This window comes from Rhea americana, unplaced genomic scaffold (assembly GCF_003343005.1).
Source record: "Rhea americana isolate MKP2758 unplaced genomic scaffold, rheAme1 scaffold_304, whole genome shotgun sequence".
Lineage (NCBI taxonomy): Eukaryota > Metazoa > Chordata > Aves > Rheiformes > Rheidae > Rhea > Rhea americana.
The window spans coordinates 114,546-137,406 of record NW_028186429.1 but is presented as its reverse complement, the minus strand read 5'-3'; the positions used below and the strand labels follow the sequence as shown (position 1 = coordinate 137,406).

Here is a 22,861-nt window from a genome sequence, read left to right as displayed (position 1 = left end):
ATTTTATAGTCCTTAATGCGTTTATCTCCTTTGTGAAGAAGTACTACTAATTTCATTAAAGTACCTCCATTATTTTTCCTGTTGACAATATATACAGGGAGAATAGGAGACAGCTTAAGCTGTTTATTGCTCTCTAACTTAGACACACCTTAGCTGTAGTGCTTAAATAAGTCACTTCTAGTTAGCAACCTAAGTATATAACATCATGCCTAGAGTCATAAGGCAAAGAAACAATGCCAGGTCTCAAACCCTAAGCTCAGGCCGAGACCATTAGAGCATAGTGTTTAGGATGGAATTAGTATGGAAAAGGCATCTTCGTTAGCCACTAGAAGGGATACGACAAACAGTTCAATACTCTGATTTGATCCATTATCCAAGACACAGCCACAACACAGATTATTTTAGGGAGTGATGTCAGGGAAAAGGAACAATTTCAGCGCATCAGAACACAAACAGAATCACTGAAAGATGCATCATCTGAGAAAACTCACAGGTAGTCCTGTTCACTTCACAAGTGCTCTTCATGCAGGTAGGAACTGTTCACTCAAGTGAGGGCTCCAGGGCTGAGTCCCTCCAGCAGTCAAATCACTACCACTGATTTGCATTACTGCTGTCACTATTAAAGCACTATCTATACACTGCCAGGGATCACCCTCTTGGTCAGCCGCAATACAAATGTGATGGTGCACACCCAGGCCCTGCTCTGGAGAGAAATAAACAAGTTCCCCGATGAGAGGGCTAGAGAAGCAGAAAAGCTGACTATAAGCTGAAGAACAGACTTTGCCAGGGTCTCAGTCCTACATGCTGTGCAGAAACTAGACAAGCTGCAACACATGGCCAAGGGATCCCAGAACATACCAACACCACAAATAATACAGGTATAGCCACCGTGGCCAGTTCAAATCTGGTAACAAGGTCCTACCTATATCAGCACAAGATAACACAGAAGGTACTGGCTTCTAAATACGGCATTCAGATTGGAAGAACTCAGAAGAATAGTTATGCATTTCCCAATAGCCACATATCCTCAAGGTGGTAAGGCTAGGCTTCTGGACTAAAGAGAAATGCAGAATCAAATTCAAAAACTTTCTTAACAATTTTTAAAATCTCTATTCACTGCAAAACTAAGAAGTGAAATAGATTGTATTAACATATTTACCTGTTATGAATGGGTCCTCTGAACTTTGGATCAAATTTCCTTGGTTCACCTGCATTTAAAATAAAACAGTATAAAAATAAGTCCTTATTAAAAAAAAATGTAATTTATATGCAAGGAGGTGTTAAAAGCAGTCCTTTAAGAACATTTTCCCTATATTCCCTTATAACCAGGCCTGTTAAAATAATTTCATGCAAACAATATCCATAATTCACCAGTGTAATTACTTAGTAATTGTAGGCAAGATCAGTTTTTTTCCCCTCTAGCTTAAGAACTTTGAGGGCTCCCATTACCACAGGGTAAATCATATTTACTGTACATCATATCTTAATATCAATGCACACTGTTCACAGCAGAAAGTTGCTGATATTTGAGAGAGAAATTGTGTCCCACAGCCACGTGCTAAGTGTGTGAGGCAGCATGTAACTGAACCTCTCTCTCTGGAGCTGCAAGCTAAGTCTTGGTGATTTTTCTCTAAATAAATGGTTCCAAGTCATGTCTGGACTTCAACATAACTGAGTTCCTATATTTACAGTCTTGTAGAATTATTTTTACTTCTTATTGCTTTGCTTAGAAGACTTTGCAGGCATCAAAGTTGCAGGATACAGGAATAACAGCCCCAAGGTAAGTTAACTGCAGCTCGGCTTTGCTCTCGCTTCCATGGAGGTTAACAGATGACACGCCACGGCTGGAGACTGCAGGAATTCAGCAGTGACCCTGCTGTGAGCCACTTGTCACACTGAAGATCTCACAATCACCCCAAATATTTTGTAATTATAAGCAGGATAGGAAGGACTCTCTGTGGGTCAGATTTATTGCTGCCCAACATCTTACACATTACCAGTGCTAGTATAGTGTGGGTATGTTCTTTACTGCTATTTCAATCAGGAACCACTACATTCAGTAGCAAACTTAGTTGGTGAAACTACAAGTTCTTGGTTTTGAGCAAGCTGGGGAAGAGAAGCCTGGAAAAGGAGCTGAGTAGATTTTACTGGCTGTAGTCTTCTGCTAATGCACCCTGTTACTTACACACCAGTATGCTGCCTAGCCCTTACAGCCTTAGTCAGAAACTTATTCAGGTGCTTGCGGAAGCTCTGCACAAGCAAGAAGTAGACCAAGCTGCATTGTACATGGACAGGGTCAGCAGCAGCACCAGCACAGAACGTGGCAAGCTCACCAGCAATGTCGTTTTCTTTTAGTCAAATATGTAGTTGTATCTTGGTTAACACACAAGTTTGAGGATGATAATAATGAGACAAACCATCCACTTAAGATTCAAATGATATCAACAAACAAGAAGTAATAGCTGGTTTTACAGAAGATCTTTATCAAAAACACCCACACAAACAAAAATACGCTTGTATAGTAAGCTGTTTCCTAATTACTTTACAGAACACAGCCATTCTGAGCAGTAAACAGGTGTCAGTTTGTTAACAAATTAATCAAGAAATGGCTTATGAGCTTTACCTTTCTTATAAATCACTGACTAAAATGTGGACAAAAATAATAATTTAAGTACTTAGTGGTACATTCTTCCAGTTACTTTAAAATGATCAGTGATCCAAATGAACTTCTTCTGGTTTCACACTTCAGAGAAAATGCTTAGTGCACTTTACCTCATCTCAAATTGTATTTATTTTGAGAACTATTAATATTCTAATTGCTAATTTAAGCTTGAGATAAAATTCTTTTCCTTAAATTCCTTGAAGCTGAAATTTGCTTTTACTGAAGCTTTTAACATATAAACCCAGACAGTCTGTAAATTTGAATCTTTAAAAGAAATCAAGAATGAACATTCTTCAAAGAAGCAAAGGAACACCTAAAATAACCTTAAAGTTTTTCAGTCAAGAGTTTTTATTATCTTCTAGTGTTCTGCAAAACTATATTGGCTTAGTATTCCTATATCAAGAATCATTCTGTTTATTAGAATAAAATACACCATTCTTTTCTTTGTGTGTCTGACTCCACCTACATATAAACAGAATCATTCCAGATTGTCAGAGGAATAAAATGGTATTTTAAGAGATAGGCTTCCACAAAGTAATTTCTAAAATGCATACAGTTTACTAGCCAAGTAATACTTTATAAAGAGAACATAAACCAGTCAGCAAACCGATAATGAGAAAGAGATTTCTTGTATTCAGTTCATCAAGCAATAATTAAAACCTGCAATGGACAGTGTTTTCTATTGAAACTAATGGATGCTTCCCATCAGCACTTTCCTGTCAGATGACTTGGCCTCTCCTTTCATCTCTCTCCCACTTGACTTTGTCCTTTTATCTGAGATCAGCCACTGCAGAGCACTACAGTGCGTGCGTGTGCACACACACATGTAAACACCCCTTCATGAGCAGCTACCTTAAAAATAACCTGCTTCTCTCTGCTACTGAAAATCATTTTACTTTAGAATATCAACAATTTTCTATGCAGAAAGGAGAACCGTGTTTTGTACCACATGCTATTTTCACAGACTTCAGCATTAACTCACTTCCAATTGATTCATGTCTATGAACTCCATCAAAACCTTAAGAGCACATGCGACACAGCAATGCAACTACCAGCTGGCACAAGTCCAGCTAGCAGGACTGCGGGCAGAGCGAGCTCCTGTCCGTGTCTGTCTGCATGCCACCCCTGCAGCGCACACATGTGCACCATCTGCTTCATGGGGATGAAAAAACAGGAGCAAAAAAACGAAGTACAGTTCGCACAGCAGGAAAGAGTATCTGTATAGAGTCCCTTTGCCAAACATTTATGGTTGATCAGGCTTTCCTGTCTCTTCTCCTTTGACTAGTAGATGTTGGCACCCCCAGTATTGTTCATCTAATCTGAAAGTCCATCCAGTATCATTCAATCATGCTTTAATCTAACATCTACAATTCTAGCAGTGTTTACAAAACCCCAACACTTCATTTAATACTGAGTTTAAGTTAGAATTCTTTAACAGTGGTTTGGAACATTTATAATAGCTCTGCTTTGTATTTCTAATACGAACTTTGGTGTATACCATGCGAAACCTTGATAGCAATCTCCATTAATTTCATTGTCAGATTCAGCTTACAACTTTAAATCCAAAATCCCTTTAGGCTGTAATCTCGTAAATACTTACATATGCAGAGAACTTTCTATACATAAGTCTCATCAGACTCCTAACCCTAAAGCTATATGCATGCTAGAACATTTGCAGACATGGGGATTACAGACTGTATTCCAAACTAATCGCAGTAAAGGGATTATAGGTCAAATTCTTACCTGATGAATCTCCATTCATATAAATCAAGGATGAATTTAATCCAGGAGACTTCTAATGTTTCCTTACAATGATGACAGCTAGATTTTTTTTTCTCACTTTTGGTCAAGGCTGCTCATTATAGAAAACAATGTAGTGTAAGCCACAGGCATCGATTTTCAGCAGATCAGTGTCCCTCACAGCTACACATTCTAATTCTCTAACAGTTCGTTTTTAGTAATCACACAGATGCCAAAGATTAGTCCATTTTGTGTCAAATAGTTGTTTCCTATATGCTTATAAAGTAGAAGGTCTTCAACTGATAAAGATGTAACAGAAAATACCCAGATCTGCACTTAAAAGGCAAGCCAGTACATTCGAGTGACTTAGCGTTAAGTCACTTTACTACAGAGACCTGGAATGGGCCTGAGTTTCAAAGAGGAAATTTCTTGCTAAATTATCTCAAGCTGGGCATCAACAGTTGAGGTTGCCAAAATGATTTTTTTTAAATGCAGGCTTCCTTAAATTTGAAAGGGGGTTTTCTCAGGTCCCAGAAAGTCTATCACTCTCTCATGTAACTTCTGATCAGGTCATAAGCAGTCCTGGAGGTCTGAAATGTCACTTGTCATGCAGGGCCAGGAGTTCGCTGCTATGCAGTGGTTTTGTGGTTTTGGCATGCTCTGCATTTTAAGCAGTCAGCACGCGTGCACTCTCTCTCTCTCTCCACCCCCCCGTATATATACACACACACATATACACATATAGATACACACATATATGTATGTGTGTGTACACACACATACACACTCATGCAACACACAGTTTCATAAAATACTGGCCAAAGATACTGCAAGGGAGATACTTGCTTTTAAGAAAGTACATAAAAAGATCATCAGTGCTTCCCTTTATGAAGAACATGCTTATTTTATTTTTTTCCCCCTTAAAACTTAGCCCTTTCAACGAGCAAAAAACAGTCAACTTACTGCAACTCTATTCATCTTTGGTAGGAACTTCAGCTTCATTACTACTAAACACACAGCCAAGATGCGAAGGTTAGCACAGGTACAAAATCAGAATGGAGACCGGTTATTAATTAACTACCTATTGATTGGATGCTGTACAGACTCCATAACTCATTTGAGATTAAAATACAATAAGGCTGAGAATTGCATGTATTTTCAGCTCTACTGCTGTTACAGTCAATTTGAAGTTTGTCTTTTCTTTCAGAATACCCCAAACAAGTTACCTGAATAATATTTGAAATTACAACACTTCTGATTCAGTGTTGCCATAATGAGAAGCGACAGTAATGGATGCATTGGATGGATGAGGATCCAGAAGAGCATGCACAGCTGAGGAAGGGAAAGGTTACAGCACAAGTGAGACGAGTAACAGTGCTCTTGTCAAGGGAGCGTATTTACCAGGTATGCTGACAGATCAACTTCTCTACTTTGCCTGCTGCAGCATGGATTTTTAGCATATGTATCCTAGGTTGCTACATTCTTCTTTCAGTTCATCTGCAGCTATTCCTTGGGTTTCAAAGGGCTATCAAATAACTGTAACTACAAATACATATAAAAATAAGCCATTACCAGTAAGTACATTTACATCTAGATATATGTATCTAGATGCACAGAGTATATCTATGTTGCTTCACATGGATAACTAGAAATACTTGCTTCAGTCAAATGATCACATCATAAATACATTCTCCTAATGCTTTAATGCAAGCCTGTATATAATCCTCTAAGTTAATTACAGCTAAAGACATCTGTTCCAATCTTTCTATGAAAATATATATACACATGTATATATATAAATATATATATATATATTTATATTCACAATTTTCAGGTGAAGATCAAGCCCAGAATACATAACACAACAGAAAGACATAAACAGTTGTGTAAGACGTTTGAAAAGAGACTATAAGGATATTTTGGAATGTAACTTAAAACTGAGCGCATCTAATAAATAGTTTTGTTTGCAAATATTTGTTATTCTTTTGGATGAAAAGCGCAGTGTTTGATAGAATTCTGACCTCCTGAGAACTACTGAACTTTCTCCTTGCAAGTGCTCTGGCATAATGCCAACAGGTCTCTCAAATCATTACAGTCTACTCTTTCTTTGATGTTATCTGGAGATAAGCATGCAATCTTTCTTACTCCAAGTACAAAATAGATCTCATTATCTCCCTGTTATCTGTTCAAACCTAGCATCTCTGCTACCAGATTGTTTTTTTCTGAGGTAAACCTCACTAGCCCAGTCTGTTGATGAAGAAACAAACAACAAAGGGTGATTTTTTTCTTTAAAGCAATCAATATCTAGGCAGTATTTCATGTAACTGTTAAATAAGTTTAAGAATTTTCAAAGGAGAAACAGTAAAATAATTTTCATACCTCAGAGTATTACCCATAAATATCCCGCCATCCCAATCTTACAGCGATATAGTGACATCTTCCAATGCTGTCAGCCTAGTATATACTCAAATGAAAGAAACAGCCACCAAAAACAGGGGAACAACAATTCCCATTTTAATTCATGCTACTGAAAGAGTATGCAATTTTTAAGGGAACCTTGTGGAAGATCTCGCAGTTGCATAAAAAAAAAGAGAGAGAGAGAGAGAAAAAAAAACATGCACGGAGTTTTTCAAGTACACAGGGGCCAAGATTTGGAAACAAGTAATTTTACAACTATTCTGAAGAAGCAAAGTTGACTCACTATTGATCCACAAGTGAGAACATATGTGGGAAAACATGGAGACATACCCTGAGGACTTTGAGGTGAGAAACATCATATTATCTGAATATAGATCATAATGCATCTGTAACACTAAGTATAAGATTATGATTAATATGTCATTTATTACTTAGGGACAGACTCCACCTGAAGTATTCATATAGAATTTCCAGTGGGAAAAATGGACTCTATCCACTGTTGAGAGGAGAGAAAGTTAAACAATTAGAGTTTATATATTTCATTCTGCTAATAAACATTTAATTCAGTTGACTAGATCTGATACCTCATTTTAGATGCTGTTTATCATAACTAACAATGTTATACTACCTGGTATTTGCAGTGAGTTTTAATTTTACCAATGGAAACCATTCAGTAACAGAACATTTCAGTCATCCATTGAAAAGCAAAAAAAATCACTTTACCTCTTCAGATGTTATGTACTGGTAATAAAATAGGAAACTGAGAGGAAAAGTCCTAAGGAGGTGATTATTTAGCTTACACATTTATATCACCTTTTTATCATTATTAGAGAAAATTTGAGAAATTATTCCACTGGAACTTATATACAAAAAAAAGCTGCTAAATAAAAATAATTGGCTGATGACATTTATCATGAGTACACAAAACAGTTCTGCTACTAATGATTATATCTTTCTCTCTGACCCCTAATTTCTACAGGTTACTGATGGGAGTCGAATTAAACCAGATTCAATTCTACTGCTCACTGCAGTTCAGAAAAGATGCAATACAAAGAGCCCAAGCAGCATCCCTGTTTCTGCTATGACACTACAGGAAGGAATGCATGATCTTCACACGTTCAGCACAGCTGCCGATTTCAAATAGGCTCAGCTGCACTCCCAGCAATACCCTCACTAGACAGAGACGCCTGCTAAAGAAGTCATGAGATCAGACGTTCCACCATGAAGGAAATATCACTGTCAGATGGATTTCGCTGCCATAGTTAATGGCAGAGGTGATAAAGATAATTATGAAATCCAAGCCATCCCTGTAGTAAATGCCAGTGACAATTACATTGGTATGAGAGACACTAGTCTTCTGTTAACATCAAATATCTAAGTAGCTTCATGTCCAAACAGTGCCCCAAATCACAGTGTTTGCCTGCATGATTTTAATTGCTGAATAAAAACAATATATTCATAAAAATATTCATACATCTATTACAATGCTGTACTCAGTGCAGTCATGATTATTCCCACCAGCTGTACAGATAGCCCTAAATATGTTTCGGGATGAACATCTTCTCTTCTCTTCCCTCTCCTTTTTTCATGGTACTTTTTTTCTTTTTTCATGTGGTACTTAATCGTAAGAGCTGCATCATGAGATTGTGGTTTTACACATTCTCGAAGTCTTCAGATTCAGGCATATAGAGTCCTCTACCATTATGTTTTCTTTGAAAGCATTTTATTGAGTTCTGTCTCAATATCTCATAGCAGTATGCTGCAAGTGTTGCTCACAGACAGTCTCAGCACTTTCCATAAGCCTGGTCTCCATCCTAGAAAACACTGCACACACAATCACACACAGGAAATGTATCTGCATTTGGCAAATACATCCTGACTGCAAAATTCATACTTCCAACTTGATTTTTGAAGATGATAAAGACAAATTCAAAGTCAAAATTTAAGGGTAGTATATAGTGTCAGAGGCAAGGACAGGCCTAGACTTGAGCTTAAATGGGGCCACCAGGCCCATGGGCAAAGGGTGTGGGTGGAGACTCCAAGTAAGGCTCATCAGGGCTCAGACAAATCTCATGGCTTGAATAACTGCTGTCAAATTAGGAAGATATGGAAAGTTAGATAGAAGTGACAACATTTTCTAATATTACTGTAATATCAGAAACAAATATTCCTTCATTCAGTAGATTAGGATTTGGACTTTTGCTTTTGATGCTAGCTATCTAGCTTTTTAGGACATTTTGAAGTTCAGCAATTACAGTGATTTACTGAACCAGATTTTGTGCAATGAAAAATTACCTCTTCATTTAGAACTCTAATACTAAAATACAAACGACTGTTTCAGAGTGCTGTCTTACCACCTACTTAAGGATCTCTTCTTGTGAAGATAATGAGATTAAAGGGTTTTTTCTAGCCTCCGCTTTCCTCATTCCAAACAGAAAATACTTGTTTTGTTCAATTAGAGAAGAATTCAATAACTTCTCAAAGCAGAATTTACTTATTAACTAAATGTCAGACTTGACTCCTGGTTTATATCAGAAAMGTCTTATCAAAATATGCACAGACCAGTACAACAAACACAGTAGGCTCTACAGTTCTATCTGCCTTTTATTTGAGGTGTTCAGCTCCACCTCACCATGCTCCTAAAATAAATATATTTTAACACAGAAGAGATTGGCAGAGGGTGACAGAGCACTGGAACAGGTTGCCCAGAGAGGCTGTGGAGTCTCCTTCTCTGGAGATATTCAAAACCCACCTGGACATGATCCTGTGCAATGTGCTCTAGGTGACCCTGCTTGAGCAGGGAGTCTGGATTAGACGCTCTCCAGAGGTCCCTTCCAACCTCAACCATTCTGTGACTGGCAGAGCTAAAACTTTGGAGGAGTGATGTCTGACAGCAATGCCAGAGAGTAGAGAATGTAAGTTATGCTGTCACATAGGTTACAGAAACCCACCATGGTCCAGAAAACAAGTGTATTATGAACATAATATCTTTTGCAGGGCCAAAACCTTTTCTTTGAATCATAAAAGCATAGAATCGGTTTGGTTGGAAGGGACCTCTGGAGATCATCTAGTCCAACTCCCTTGCTCAAGCAGAGTCACCTAGAGCATGTTAGACAGGGTTGCATCCAGGCAGGCTTTGAATATCTCCAGAGAAGGAGACTCCACAAAGAACCTTTCTGTACAGTAATTTCTACAAAATAATTATGTGCAAAATAACTTCTCTCTAGTTTAATTTAGAGTCTGTAGTATTACTCCCTAATGACAAACTCTGGTCATAAGGCATACTAAAACGAGCCTTTGTTCATTGCTTATGTAGGAGCCAAGTTTAATACATAAGAACAGCCACACCAGATCACAAGAAAGATCCACGGGACCATACCCTGTATCTAGCAAAGAGCCATGGTGGATACCTGGGAAGTATAAAATTAAGGCAAACAGTGGTATTTCCCTAAAATTCTCACTGACATTAACAAGATTTGCAATTCAGTACCTCCTGAACCAGAGGTAATGACTTTGTATTTAATAATTGTGAATGAATTTCTTTCTCATTAATTTGATAAATCTATATTTAACTCACATGAACTTTTAGAATCTGCAATGCCACCTCCTCTTGTTTGCTTTAAGCTTGCCACCAGTTAGCATACAGGTGTATGGTAGCATGCTTGGCTACTGTTTTACAAGTTTTTAATCATATTCCTCCTTCCTTGTCTATCCTCTAAAGTCAAGAATTCTAGTTTATTTAGTTACTTCTTGTACCTAAGCCATTCTGTACCTTTGATCATGCTTATATTCCTTTTCTGTACCTTTTTAAGTGCTATTATGTGTCACTGGAGAAGGAAGGGTCAGAACTGCACAGGATATTCACAGTGAATATTGGCTGCAATTTATGTAATCATGTAATTTTTCTCTTATTTGATCTCCATTCTTTCCTAATAATTCATTTTTACAGTCTATTTGCTTTCTGGGGCAAAGATTTTCACTTAATCATCCATTAAAATCCCAAAATCTCACTCTTGGATGTTAGTAGTGAGCTCTATCCTATTACAGTGTATGTGAAATTAGCTAATTCATTCAAAAGCATTTGAAGGATTCGGAGCTGAGAGAAAATCTACATTGTTCATATTTTAGTTGAGGATTACTAACATTCAGCACACCACCTACTCCCTGTCTACATATATCCCTCCTAAGCATAAGGAATCTGGAGAGGTATTTGAGTTCTTACTCCCCCTTTCTGTTTTTCATGGCCCATATACAGTAAAATCGTGGGAATTAGGAAAGTTAGAATGAAAGAACATTTTCCAAAATCTGAGAGGCTTATACACAAATGCCAGGAATCGGAGGAATAAACAAGAGCATCAAACTGTTAAGCTCAGCTTCACCCTATTTAACTCCTGGAACATAGGTAGCTAGTCACCCTCTATTTTCTGTATGCAAGGAAAACTGACAGACAAGTATCCTGACAAGCACCTCCAGAGGACAAATCATACCTTAGGTGAGATGCATCTATTCGAGAGGTGCCTATTACTTAACTGACAGCAGGAATCCCAATGACAAGACTCTTAATTTTCATGCCAAAGCATAGATCCACGTTTCATCACACAAATTATGACTGAATCACCATCACACACATACAGTGAGGTATCTTTCAAGACATGAGTATTGGAAGAAAAATTTGCTCAAGAAGAATGTAGGGAACAAAATATGGCGGAGCTATAAGGACTGAGGACCTTTGAGCTAAATTCCATAAAAGAGAATAGCAAATGTGTTGAATGTCTCTGGGTGATGATAATTAAGTAGACAAATGGCAACAGTGCCATGGTAAGACTTTACTATGGACCATCAAGTCAGGAAGAGACAAATGAGGGTTTCTACGAACATAAAAGAGAAGCATCCAGAAAAACAAGGCGTGAAAATAGTGCAAAAATGTAATACACACTTAGAAATCTGATGGAAAAAGCACAGCTATAGACAAAACAATATCAGATATAGACAGATACAGACGACCGAATAAATTCAGATGAAGGGAGATCCACACAGTTGCTATTTTGGATTTGATTTTGACTGGTTGACAGTCTAAAAGAGGAAAGTAATTCTGGAAGAAAAAAAACAGCACTGAAACAAAGAGTTCCTAATTTAAGAAAAAGCAGTGAAAACAGCAAAGTAAGAGCTATACTTCATCAAAGTAGAATTCAGCAAACTGAGAACTGATGGGGGTGGAGGATTTAAAGCATAAAAGTGAACTGACAGTTACAGCAAGAAGTTATACTAAAGATGCAATGACATATTCTAATGTTGAAGAAAAATATGAACCTTAAAAGAAAGCAATATGGCTGCCTCAAGAGCCCTTTAATGGCTCAAAAATTAGAAAACAGCAATTGCAACAAAACACAACACAAACACAATGAGTGAATATAAGGATATGAATATAAGGATACACAGCTAAGTAGGAATATAACAGATGTGGATACATACGCAAAGTAGGAAAAACTAACACACAATAAGCTGTAATTAGCAAGAAACATAAACGGCAACAAAAAACTCTACACCACCGCTGCGTAATAAGACGAAGGAAAATACATTACTCCTTGAGAAAAGAGAAAAATGACTGATAGGAACAGTTGAGGCTGAAGTATGCAATGAGAACAACAAGCATCAATTCTAGAAAGGCAAGGGTAGGAGAAGAACAAGTTCAAGAATACCAGCTCCTGATAGAATTTGCTGATTGCACAGCTGGTGAGACTATTTTCTTCAAAAGAGATTATCTGTAGTTTATGAGGGGGAACATTACACATTAAGTTCTGGAGGAACCAATTCTTTGCCCAAGGCTACCGAACATTTTCCTTAACAATTTGAACGGTCAAGTAGAAGAACACTTTGAAAATGTGCAGGCAAAAAGTGTTACAATACTTCTGGAGAAAGAATTTTGATAAGCAATTTAACAATTGAAGGTGATTTTCATAAACTGAAGAAATATTTCAAAATTACAACAAAAAGACAAACTCTCTTCACAAATCCACATAGAATAATTGCTTCAACAGCAATACCAATGGAAAGAATATTAAAGGATTATGGCAGACTATAAGCAGAGTATCAGGCAGTAAAGTGATGCAGTTGCAAAAAAAGCGTATCTCATTCAAGCACAAAGGCATAATCCAGGAAGCCACTTAACCTTCTGCTTGGAACAAGTAAGGCCTCAGCTGAAAAACTAGATCATGGCACTAGAATTTCAGAAGATATACACGAATTGGAGAGAGTAGGATTGATTAAAAAAAGCAAGATGCTAGGATGTCTGCAAAATGCAGTAAATGAATGTAAACTTGAACAAGTGATTAAAATAGGGGAGACAAAACAACAGCCTTCAAATATCCTATAAAATATACAATGATCAATTGTTCTCGGCTTCCCCAATCAGTAAGAGAAGATAACTTAATTTACAGTTAAGGTGGCTTAGCTTAGGCATTAGGAATCTTTCTGAGCACACAGGCAGTTAAACCACTGGAACACGTTTTCCAAACCTAATTCTGGATCTCCCTCACTGGAAACTATTAAGATTAGACAAACACCTGTTGGGAACAGAGTAGGAAAGCTAACCACTGCTCAACATAGTTATTGCCAAATGGATCTCTCAAAGTTCCTCCCCAATTCAAATGGAGATTTTCTTCTCCATCAAGCAAACAGGGATTCTGTGAGATAGCAACATTCATCAAAAGCAGTAAAGTTGTTCCACTGCTGCAAGCTTCTTCCAAGAACCGTTCCTCACTGCCAGAAGTCATTATGCTTATTATGGTGCAGTACAATGTAACAGTGCTCACACTGTCTTTCACCGTTGCTCAGCTTTGACATAAATCCATTATGGAATATGACAGTTTATATAAGAAAATACTAACTATATTCCAAATTAAACACACACTAAAATTCACAGACAAAAGTATTGTATAGCATCAGTGAAAAATTCCTTACCAAAACATGAATATAGCAACTGTAATTATAGTTTCATGGAACAACAACAACAAAAAGTGCTGGTTGTTTCATTTTTCTTTTTCCAAATTAGATACCAAATCCTCCACTTAATTAGTACCATTCTTTCAAAATGGAAACAAGTCTTGAGGGGGAAGGGGAAGCGGGGCTAATGCTGTTAGCATTTAAGTAGCCCCTGGAAAAATCAAACCTTCCTTACTTCTTTAACTACCAAAATTGAAACAAAAAATAAGAAGGCAAATTCTGAGCTTTCCAAGTTTGGAAGGCATAAGGGAAGAAGTCAGTGCTATTGCACAACTACTAAGTCATTTGCTTACTAAGATTAAAAATTGAGATAATTCGCACTACCAGACAGGTAGATGTTTCACACACTGTTTTATAATAGGAAACTTCTGCATGTTCAGTTACGATAGCATACAACTAATATTTCACACGATAATTTACTTACCAATTCTGACAGCAAATGAAATTAACCATTGCATGTTATTACTGCAGTAGTTAAAAAAAAAATACAGTTTATCTACAATAAAAATCCGTGATACACACACACACCAATTCTACCTTTGATACGCAATTTAAATAAACTTGCAAATGTCAAGCTTGAAAAAATTCAGGATATTGCTAATAACAAGTCATTGAAAAACATTTACAGTTGGATCCAGGCCCTTATGAATTATTATTTTTCTATGAGAAAACAAGAAGGCAGGTAAATTACCATGTTTTCCATAGTAGTTTTCTTCATCTCTATCCATGTTGCTGTTTCCTGATCACTTTAGCAAGCTGTCTGTGTGAGATATTAACTATAGGTTCCTGCGCTGGTAGCACACTTTCCACAGCAAGCTTAGATGCACAAAAATACTACTTAAATAGGTTTTAAAATAAATCTGCTTGAGTGACATGAGCTTCTCCAATCAGAATGAAATTCATGAAGTAGGAAAGGCTTTCTGTTTAACAGGAAAATATCACTCAGTGCCCTGCCCACCTATGCCTAGCCAGTCTGATACTACCAATGTCAACAGAAACAAGAATGACTCTGTCTTAGAGCTCTGACTAACCTCTATTATATAAGCAGGAAGAAAAATGTCTGCCCTGGATACCTGTTGTAAAATATCTGATAGAAATCAATATAACTGAAAACATGAAATAAAGTTAAAAAAAATATCAGGCATACTTCACAAAACCAACGGATTTATTTTTTATTACAGTGTTACTACATGGCTGCCTGATATAAATATGAAATCAGGGACATAAAAGACAATGTGGAAAAACAAAATTCTTTAGGAAGGGAAAAGTATTAACTAGCACAAAACAAAGAAAATAAAAGAGATCCCAAGGATGCAAAACTTTTATTTGCAGGGATATATGAACAGCATACCTGCTTTATATAGCAGATGAAATCTCACGATTTATTTTACTTCATTATTTTTGTTGCTGCTACAACATTTTTTGCGACTGTCAGTTAATCATAGGCCATGTACTTGACCACAAGCAGTTCTATAATGAATGCCAACTTTAACTGTTAATGGACTTCAAAAGGTTCCTATTTCTATCAATCTGAGGAGTAGAAGAGCTGTGGTAGTTGTAAGGAAAGTACTAATGAGGAGGATTAGAGAGTGTGATTAGGTGTCTCAGCAATATTTTCACCTCTGTTGTACACTAGGTATTTTGTGCAGATCATAACCCTACGCACTCCATAAAGAAGACACTCCATTTTAATATATAAAGAGTTTCAGATTTTTTTGTCACAATGAAACTTTAGTAAATTCACAGGCATTATTTCTAATACAGTGTGTATCTTTTGATTAGCGTTAGAGCATTTTGTAGTCAGCTCTTACACCAATATACACAGTAAAGAATCAGGTCTTTTATATGTAATGTGCTTTGAAGTTCTTGGCCTTGAAGAACAGAAATATATATTATTCTTAAAGACAAAGTGAATAGATTCTGTGGGTACCTATATGTCCACATGTTCATTCATAAAGATAGTTCACATGTTTATACACTTGTATGACTAGTACTTAAAAATACATTTTTAGATGACCATATCAGTGTATGGTCTCATTATTATTCATCTCTTCTTTAAAAGATATTTTTTAGTTTAACTGGAGTATGAATTATCTGTCAGTTAAGCACCTAGAGAAAAACAAATACTGACAGTGGGAAGGGTTTTATTAATTCTATTTAAAAAAAAAAGAAAAAAATAGAAAAGCTACACTGTTTTTGGCATTGCTTTCAGAACACAGACATGACTGACAGTTATGGATTAGGAATATGAATTTCCAACTAAAAGGAGCAACAAAATCCACTTTTCTGCAAACATTCCTACCAAGTCCTCATATCACAGTATAATAATTTAGCCATATAGCTTTAATTACACTACATGCTTTTGGTCTAATGTTTACAAAATATTACATTGGTAGCTCAGAGAGAAACTAATGATTTTAACTTGATATGGAATAAAATGTCTGAATTGTGCAATCACCATTTTCTGCTTTCTCCATGATACATTGATGATTCGCTAACTGGAAAAAAAGTATTGCATTGCCAGTAATTATTGTGCTTTTGTAGCTTGTGTGGTTTTGACAGAAGAGAGTCTTTACTGTTCACAACTGGTCAAATCTTTCTTCCTCTACACATATGTGACCAGCTCCCTCACACTAAAAGTCATACAAGTAGGTAAAATAAGATTTACACATCTAAGTCTAAAATACAAACTGTCTGCTGCCTATCAGAACTTCATTCTTGTCAAATGGATATTCTAGATGGTGTCATCACTTACTAAAGCACAAGCATCATAAGCCTACACTCATGCTCTTTCCAGATAATTTTCATGCATTTTTTTTCTGCGTGAAGTAAAATCTGAATTGGTCAATTCTTGCTTGGTTATTCACGTGCCTATGAACTCAAGGAAATTATTTTCCTAATAATATATACCTTTCATATTTCTGTATTGCATAAAAGTAATAAAATTAAGCTAAACTTTTTGCTGTATTTTGCTGTGGGTGAGGAAAATAAACTGTACAAAGCACCCTGTATTGAATGGCAAGCTAGATTATGTATGTCACGTTTGCTGGAAACCCTGCATGGCTAGAGAGAACCCCTGGTGGTTTCTTCATGCATCCACAGATGCACATGAATGTGGTTAGCTTAAGCATTATGAGTGAACAAAGTGTATATTTGAAAATAACTAAAATATTTGTCTTCACATACAAAATATTCATTTAGGATGAAGAAAGTGGTACCAGGAGAAGCTACTGACATGGGGGAAAAAAAATCCCAAACTAACAAAGATGTAGAGATATTAGGCAATTAAAGTCAGGCCTGAGAAAGAGACTCTGGGCTCTTGCAGTGTAATTCACAGCTTTATGTCACTTAGGCTGTCCAACAATATGGAGAGCTGTCTTGTCCAAACAAGACCGTCACCATCCTGCACACTGAAGCAGAGAGTGATTAACTAGCTAGTAGGAGAACACTGACAAAAAAGTACATCTCATAGGATAGCTCTATCTTATATAGGTACTCGGGTACATAATTCTGGGCAAATTCACAGCCCTGCAATCCTTCCCCGGAGTTTTAATCAAAACAACAACAACCCACAGATGCCAGAAGAGATGCTGGTGCCCATCTCGCACTAAACAAATAAACTCTTGCTCACAATGCAAAAGATCTAAATTCAGCCCCACATCGCGGGACACTAGGCTGCAAGTCATTCCCCTACGTGTGAATGGAAAGGCACTCTATGTAGCTTCAAGAGTTACTGCGTCAGAGAAAAAGACAATTACGTGTATGTTCTGGTAGCTGATCAACCAGGAATCCTGTCCCTATTCCAACATTATATAATATGTAACATACAGCATGACCAGTAAGGTAATTCTTTCTAGTTTAAAAAAAAATAAAGAAAAAGAAAAAATCCTTTCTTTTAATATTTTAATCAAAAAAAATCCTATTATGCTGCATATAGAAGTTATGTTTTCCCACCAGCTGCCATAAGTACTCTTACTGTTTGTCATATTAGAAGTTCCCAGAATTAAAAGCTTCAGAATGATCTACCTGGTGGCTTGAATCGCATTGGTAGTAGTAATGTAAGAGGAAAGCTGTTAACAGCAATGAAAAACCATTTGTTCTATCATACAAAAACACTGACTCATTCAGATTCCTAGAGCAAAACATTTTGCAACAGGTTTTTTGATCAACTGACAAAATAGGAACTGGAGAAACTAGTAATAACAGCCAAAACAGGCAAGTTTTTATTATGGAACTTTGCAATACATTCCCCAATAAGCTACACACCTATAGGGAACAATTCTTAACAGTGCTATATACTTGCTACTGCACTAGACTAGTGTGAATTCATTTCCTCTGGAATTTGCAGAACGATCAACGTGGGTAAAAAAGGTCTGGTTCAACCGCAGAGCAAAGGGCACTCGTGGAAAGGGCTGCATCTCACGCACCTTACCTACTCCCGCCCAGTTCTTCCTTTTCGTTCGCACGTCCCCATCCTCCTTTCTACCTGCAGTTCTCCATCACCTTTTTACCAAATCCCTTTTTTCTCTGAGAAGTCAGAAGCATATGCAGTAGGTGTTTAGGAATTAGATCACGCTCACTTGCTGCTCACTAAACCTAGGCCTCTTGTCCACGGACTGCCACTCTTCAGAATGTTCCAGAAACTGTCCAGGGGCGAATGCTAACACAGAGCACACCCATTAACTAGGCAGTCTCGAAACATAAATGATCTCTGAATCCACTACTTCTTTGTCAAATCTCATTAAGATCGGTTAATGATTTGCAAAAAATTGTGGGGTGAAAATGGAAGAAGAGGTTGCAGATGGGGAGAGAAACAGACCACCCCATCCCACAAATGTCCTTTTCTTTGTACAGTTGAAGGATGTAAATCTTCACATGCAAGCACCTGAAGTCACAGTTCTCCATCCATATTCAGTCTGATTTTCAAAAACGGCTGCTACCAACTACAGTGGAGCTGAGGACTTCCAGCACCACTCACAAACCAAGTACCACCTCTGTAAGCCTTATTTAAGGACATACCAAAAGAGGAGGAAAAAATAGGATGGAAGACCAAGGCTTACAGCAGTTTTAAGGAGGCCAATGTATTGTGCACTTCTGCGACAGCTTTACCTCTCCACAGGCTCCTGTGTTCTCCAAGCTGTCCAGTCCCAAAGCACTACATATATGTGCACCATGTAGAGAATTGCTGGGGAATCCTAAGGTCAGTGACATCCCAGTGGAGAACGCAGCACCTTTTTCCAGTGTGGTTAAAAAAAAAAAAAAAATCAACCACTGAATCGAGCTTTAAAAATCCAAAACTTCAAACTTAACGTTACATCATTGCTTGTCCCAGATTAGTCACATATCTGCAGAAGTATTATGTTCTTCATGTCACAGACATAAGGCAAAGTGAATGACAACACATCTCACACACATAGATGATTACGAATTTGTCCAATAGGATGATGTTTTCCCTTAGGTGGAATCCCCTGTGCAATTAACACGTTGTCCATGTTCACTTATAAATGACAAAACATCTAAACCTGTATGATCAGCATGATCTGGTCACCTTTCAAAGATCTACACCTAACATTCTTATGATACTAACGATATGACAGGATCATAGGCAGATTTTGAAATATACCACTTGTCATGCAACTACCAGCAGAAAATGAGAACAAGAATTAAGGCAGTTAATACAATATAATTTAGTTTAATCACTAAACAGCCATCCTGTAGTGCCACCAAAAACGCTGATAGCTAATGTAAGTTTTACAATATTTCTCCATACATCAAAAAACAGGTTTGCAGGAACACATGGCTGTTTTGATCATCTACAGAGCTTCATTAACACTTCCATTTCAATGTGCCTCTTGGCTGTTCCCCAATTTTTCATTAGTGATGAAACTTTGTTCTTTTGCCTCTCGGCTTCCATTCCTTTCCTGGAACTGGCATAGCTACAAGCTCTTTGGAATTTCCAAGTAAAGACATGCTAACCAAGACACTCTCAAAATGGAGCAAAGTGTGTGAGAAGAGTACTTCAGTTCCACGATCACCTTGGATCTAATTTTCACAAACTGTACTTGAACAAAGCTCTCACTGAAGTGAAAATAAACAGCAAAACAAGACTAAGCAGTTATGAGGAACTGGAGCATTTGCCATATGAGGAATGGCTGAGATTGTTTAGCTTTTAGAAGGGAAAACCAGGAGGGACCTTATCAATGTGTATAAATACCTAATGGGGACAAGTAAAGAAGACAGATCCAGACTCTTCTCAGCAGTGTCCAGTGAAAGGCTGAGAGGCTACAGGCACAAACTGAAATACAGGAAATCCCTTTTATCCATAAGAAAAAAATTCTTTACTGTGGGGGTGACTGAACACTGGACCAGGATGCCCAGAGAAGCTGTGCAGTCTCCACCCTGAGTAACCTGTTCTAGATGACCCTGCTTTGAGCAGAGAGGTTGGACTAGATGATCTCCAAAGGTCTCTTCCAACCTCAACTATTCTGTGATTCAGTGATTCTGTGAGTTGTTTTATCAAAGTGAATTTGGGCCCAGACTACTGCGCTAATGCTGGAGAAACAAAAGCAGTGATCATAGCTTTATTTGATGTTACTGTTTTGTAACATCTGTACAAAAAACATCTGTACTGTTTTTCTCCCTTTCCAACATATTTACTTATTAATCCAGCTAGAAAGGGTGTTTGCTCTTGCAATAGATTTTCATGCTTTGGGGAAGAAAAAAAAAAAGTATCCAAAATATAGTCTTTGCTAATGCTTTAACTGGACAAAGTGGTATTTTGAAATAAGAATCAGATGCTTCCTACCTAGGATCAGAAAACACCAGATAGTTCTACTTCTAGGTTATTTTCTTCCACTTGATCTAGGGGGACTGATCACTGATTTTTTCTCCCAGCTGAGTCCCAAGCCCCAGATGGATTAAACTGTCTGTTATATATAGTTTGTAACTTTGATAGTATATCTTATTATGCTGCATACAAATACCATGTCATGTGAGTTCTTTTCTCTAAATCGTAAAAATAACACTTTCATAACCTTAGAATGGGGATATTATATAACACCATTTACAGATACTAATTAAGACCCTGTTTCTACTGGCAAGGGAAGTACAACTATATACATTTTTCAGATAGACAAAATGTCAGGAGAAAGAAACAGAGGCTAGATTATTGTGGCATTATCTGTCTGCTGTTATTTCATTTGCACACATGCATTCAATAACTGCAAGCAAGGGGACAATCAGACCCACAACCTTCTGAATAAATCAGTGTCTAATGCACAAAAGCCATCTTGAAGTGCAGTAATCAGAACCTAAATAACAATGTATAGTTCTGTAGATCGGTCCTCCTCTTTCTAGTAGTTATTTCTAACACTTACTAATTTAAACAGGGACAGGAATTGCTTATCTTTAGTAGCTGGATCTGTCTAGTGATCTGAAATTCCTTCTGAAAATTGGACAACGAAAATCCTAATGGAACATGTTTAAATGTCTGATTTAAAATGAACATCGCTATCATTTGCCTTATAATTTCAAATGTAACGCTTAATTTTTCAGTTATAATTGCATACCTAGTTCTCTGCAAGGAAAACATTAAGGTATCTCTACCCTTTCTTCCTTTATAAAGAACTTTTTTTTTTAAGTGCAGCTAAGGTATTGACAGTAACATTTCAGAGCTCCAGATTTTCAAGCTATTTATCTCATGCTTTCCTTTTTCTTTTTGTTCCTGGCCTTGCATAAACATGCACTGCCACTTCCCCACTGGGAACTTGCCTGTGGAGTACACTGAATTATTAACATGTTCATATTTACAATATTTACAATTTACAATTTACAATTTTTACATATTTACAATTACCACGATCTAAATGAGCTTGACACATTGAAGTCAAAGGGAAAGCACAAAGTAAGCAAGATACTCTTAAGCTCTAGAGCAAATTGTAGTTTATTGTTAAGGAAAAATGCTGGACTATTAATACTTCTCTACATTAAAATTTTTATTACTAATATAATACATTCCACTAAATATTTAGCACATTTAAACTTTGACCTCTGATACGGACTACAACTTTCCGTTCACTTTCTGAAAAGGAAACTTGACCCTATACTATTAATTACTTCAAGATGGAAAGAATTCATAGATTTTCACAAATGTTCCCATAAGAACTATGATCAAATAGTCATTAAAAACTGGCTTTGGTTGCCTATTACCATTTTTAATATGCACAAGTATCTGCTATAAAGCCACTATTATACTCTATACAGTATTTTCAAGTCATAATATATTCAGGAAAATCAAAGTTTCTTCTAGAAATAAGTGGCTGAAAAGTGATCAGAACAAAACCTTACAAATGATATGTTTTTGCCATTTTATTTGAGTAGAAGTATTGAAATAAAAAGCATATAGCATTGGTCAGTTTAAAACCAGAGACATGACATGAGGATATTCCTTAGTGTAATCTACTAACAGAAATACGTACACAAACTTTGGTTTCTTTGAATAATATTAACAATTTACAATCATTTCTACAAATCTCGAGCAAGGCATTTTAGTCCACTCAACAAACTACCTCTGGACCTTTGTTCCTCATAGGAATAGGCAAACAGCCATGCCCACAGGCCTTCATTGGGGGGGGGGGAACACATCTCTGAACTACATCCTTAGAAAGGAGCAGAGGCTCTGGGAAAAGTGTCTCCAGCATTTTAATGCATGGCTTTTGGAAAATTCAGCCTCAGCCCTCCAGACAGAGAGAATTTGGCTGGGAAACTGCACCCAGCTTTAATTAACTGTTTGCAACAGACAAAATAAAACACCTATAAGGTTTCCCTGCAGAGATAAGAGAATTAAGAAAATTTTCCTCAGTGTCGTTAACAAATCTCCAGATGCAGTTATTGCATTAATTATCCATAAAGGGAAAGGATTATGTATCGCTAGGGCCCCGTGCTGCCGGCCATGCAGGCGCTCGGCTCTGGGCCCTGCAGCCCTGAGGCCCCCCCCGTCCCACGGGGACACGTGGCGCAGGCCCTGCCGCGAGGGCCCCG

General features: G+C 37.2%; 1 protein-coding gene across 2 annotated transcripts in view; it reads right to left on the bottom strand.

Annotated features, from left to right (window-relative positions):
• The window catches only part of SLC44A5 (solute carrier family 44 member 5), a 108,603-nt gene that overhangs the window by 50,823 nt on the left and 34,919 nt on the right, over nt 1–22,861 (bottom strand). For both annotated transcript variants that reach the window (XM_085309822.1, XM_085309821.1), the window contains exon 2: nt 1,160–1,208. In XM_085309822.1, coding sequence (XP_085165948.1) covers nt 1,160–1,208 — 49 coding nt within the window. The remainder of the gene's footprint in view (nt 1–1,159; nt 1,209–22,861) is intronic.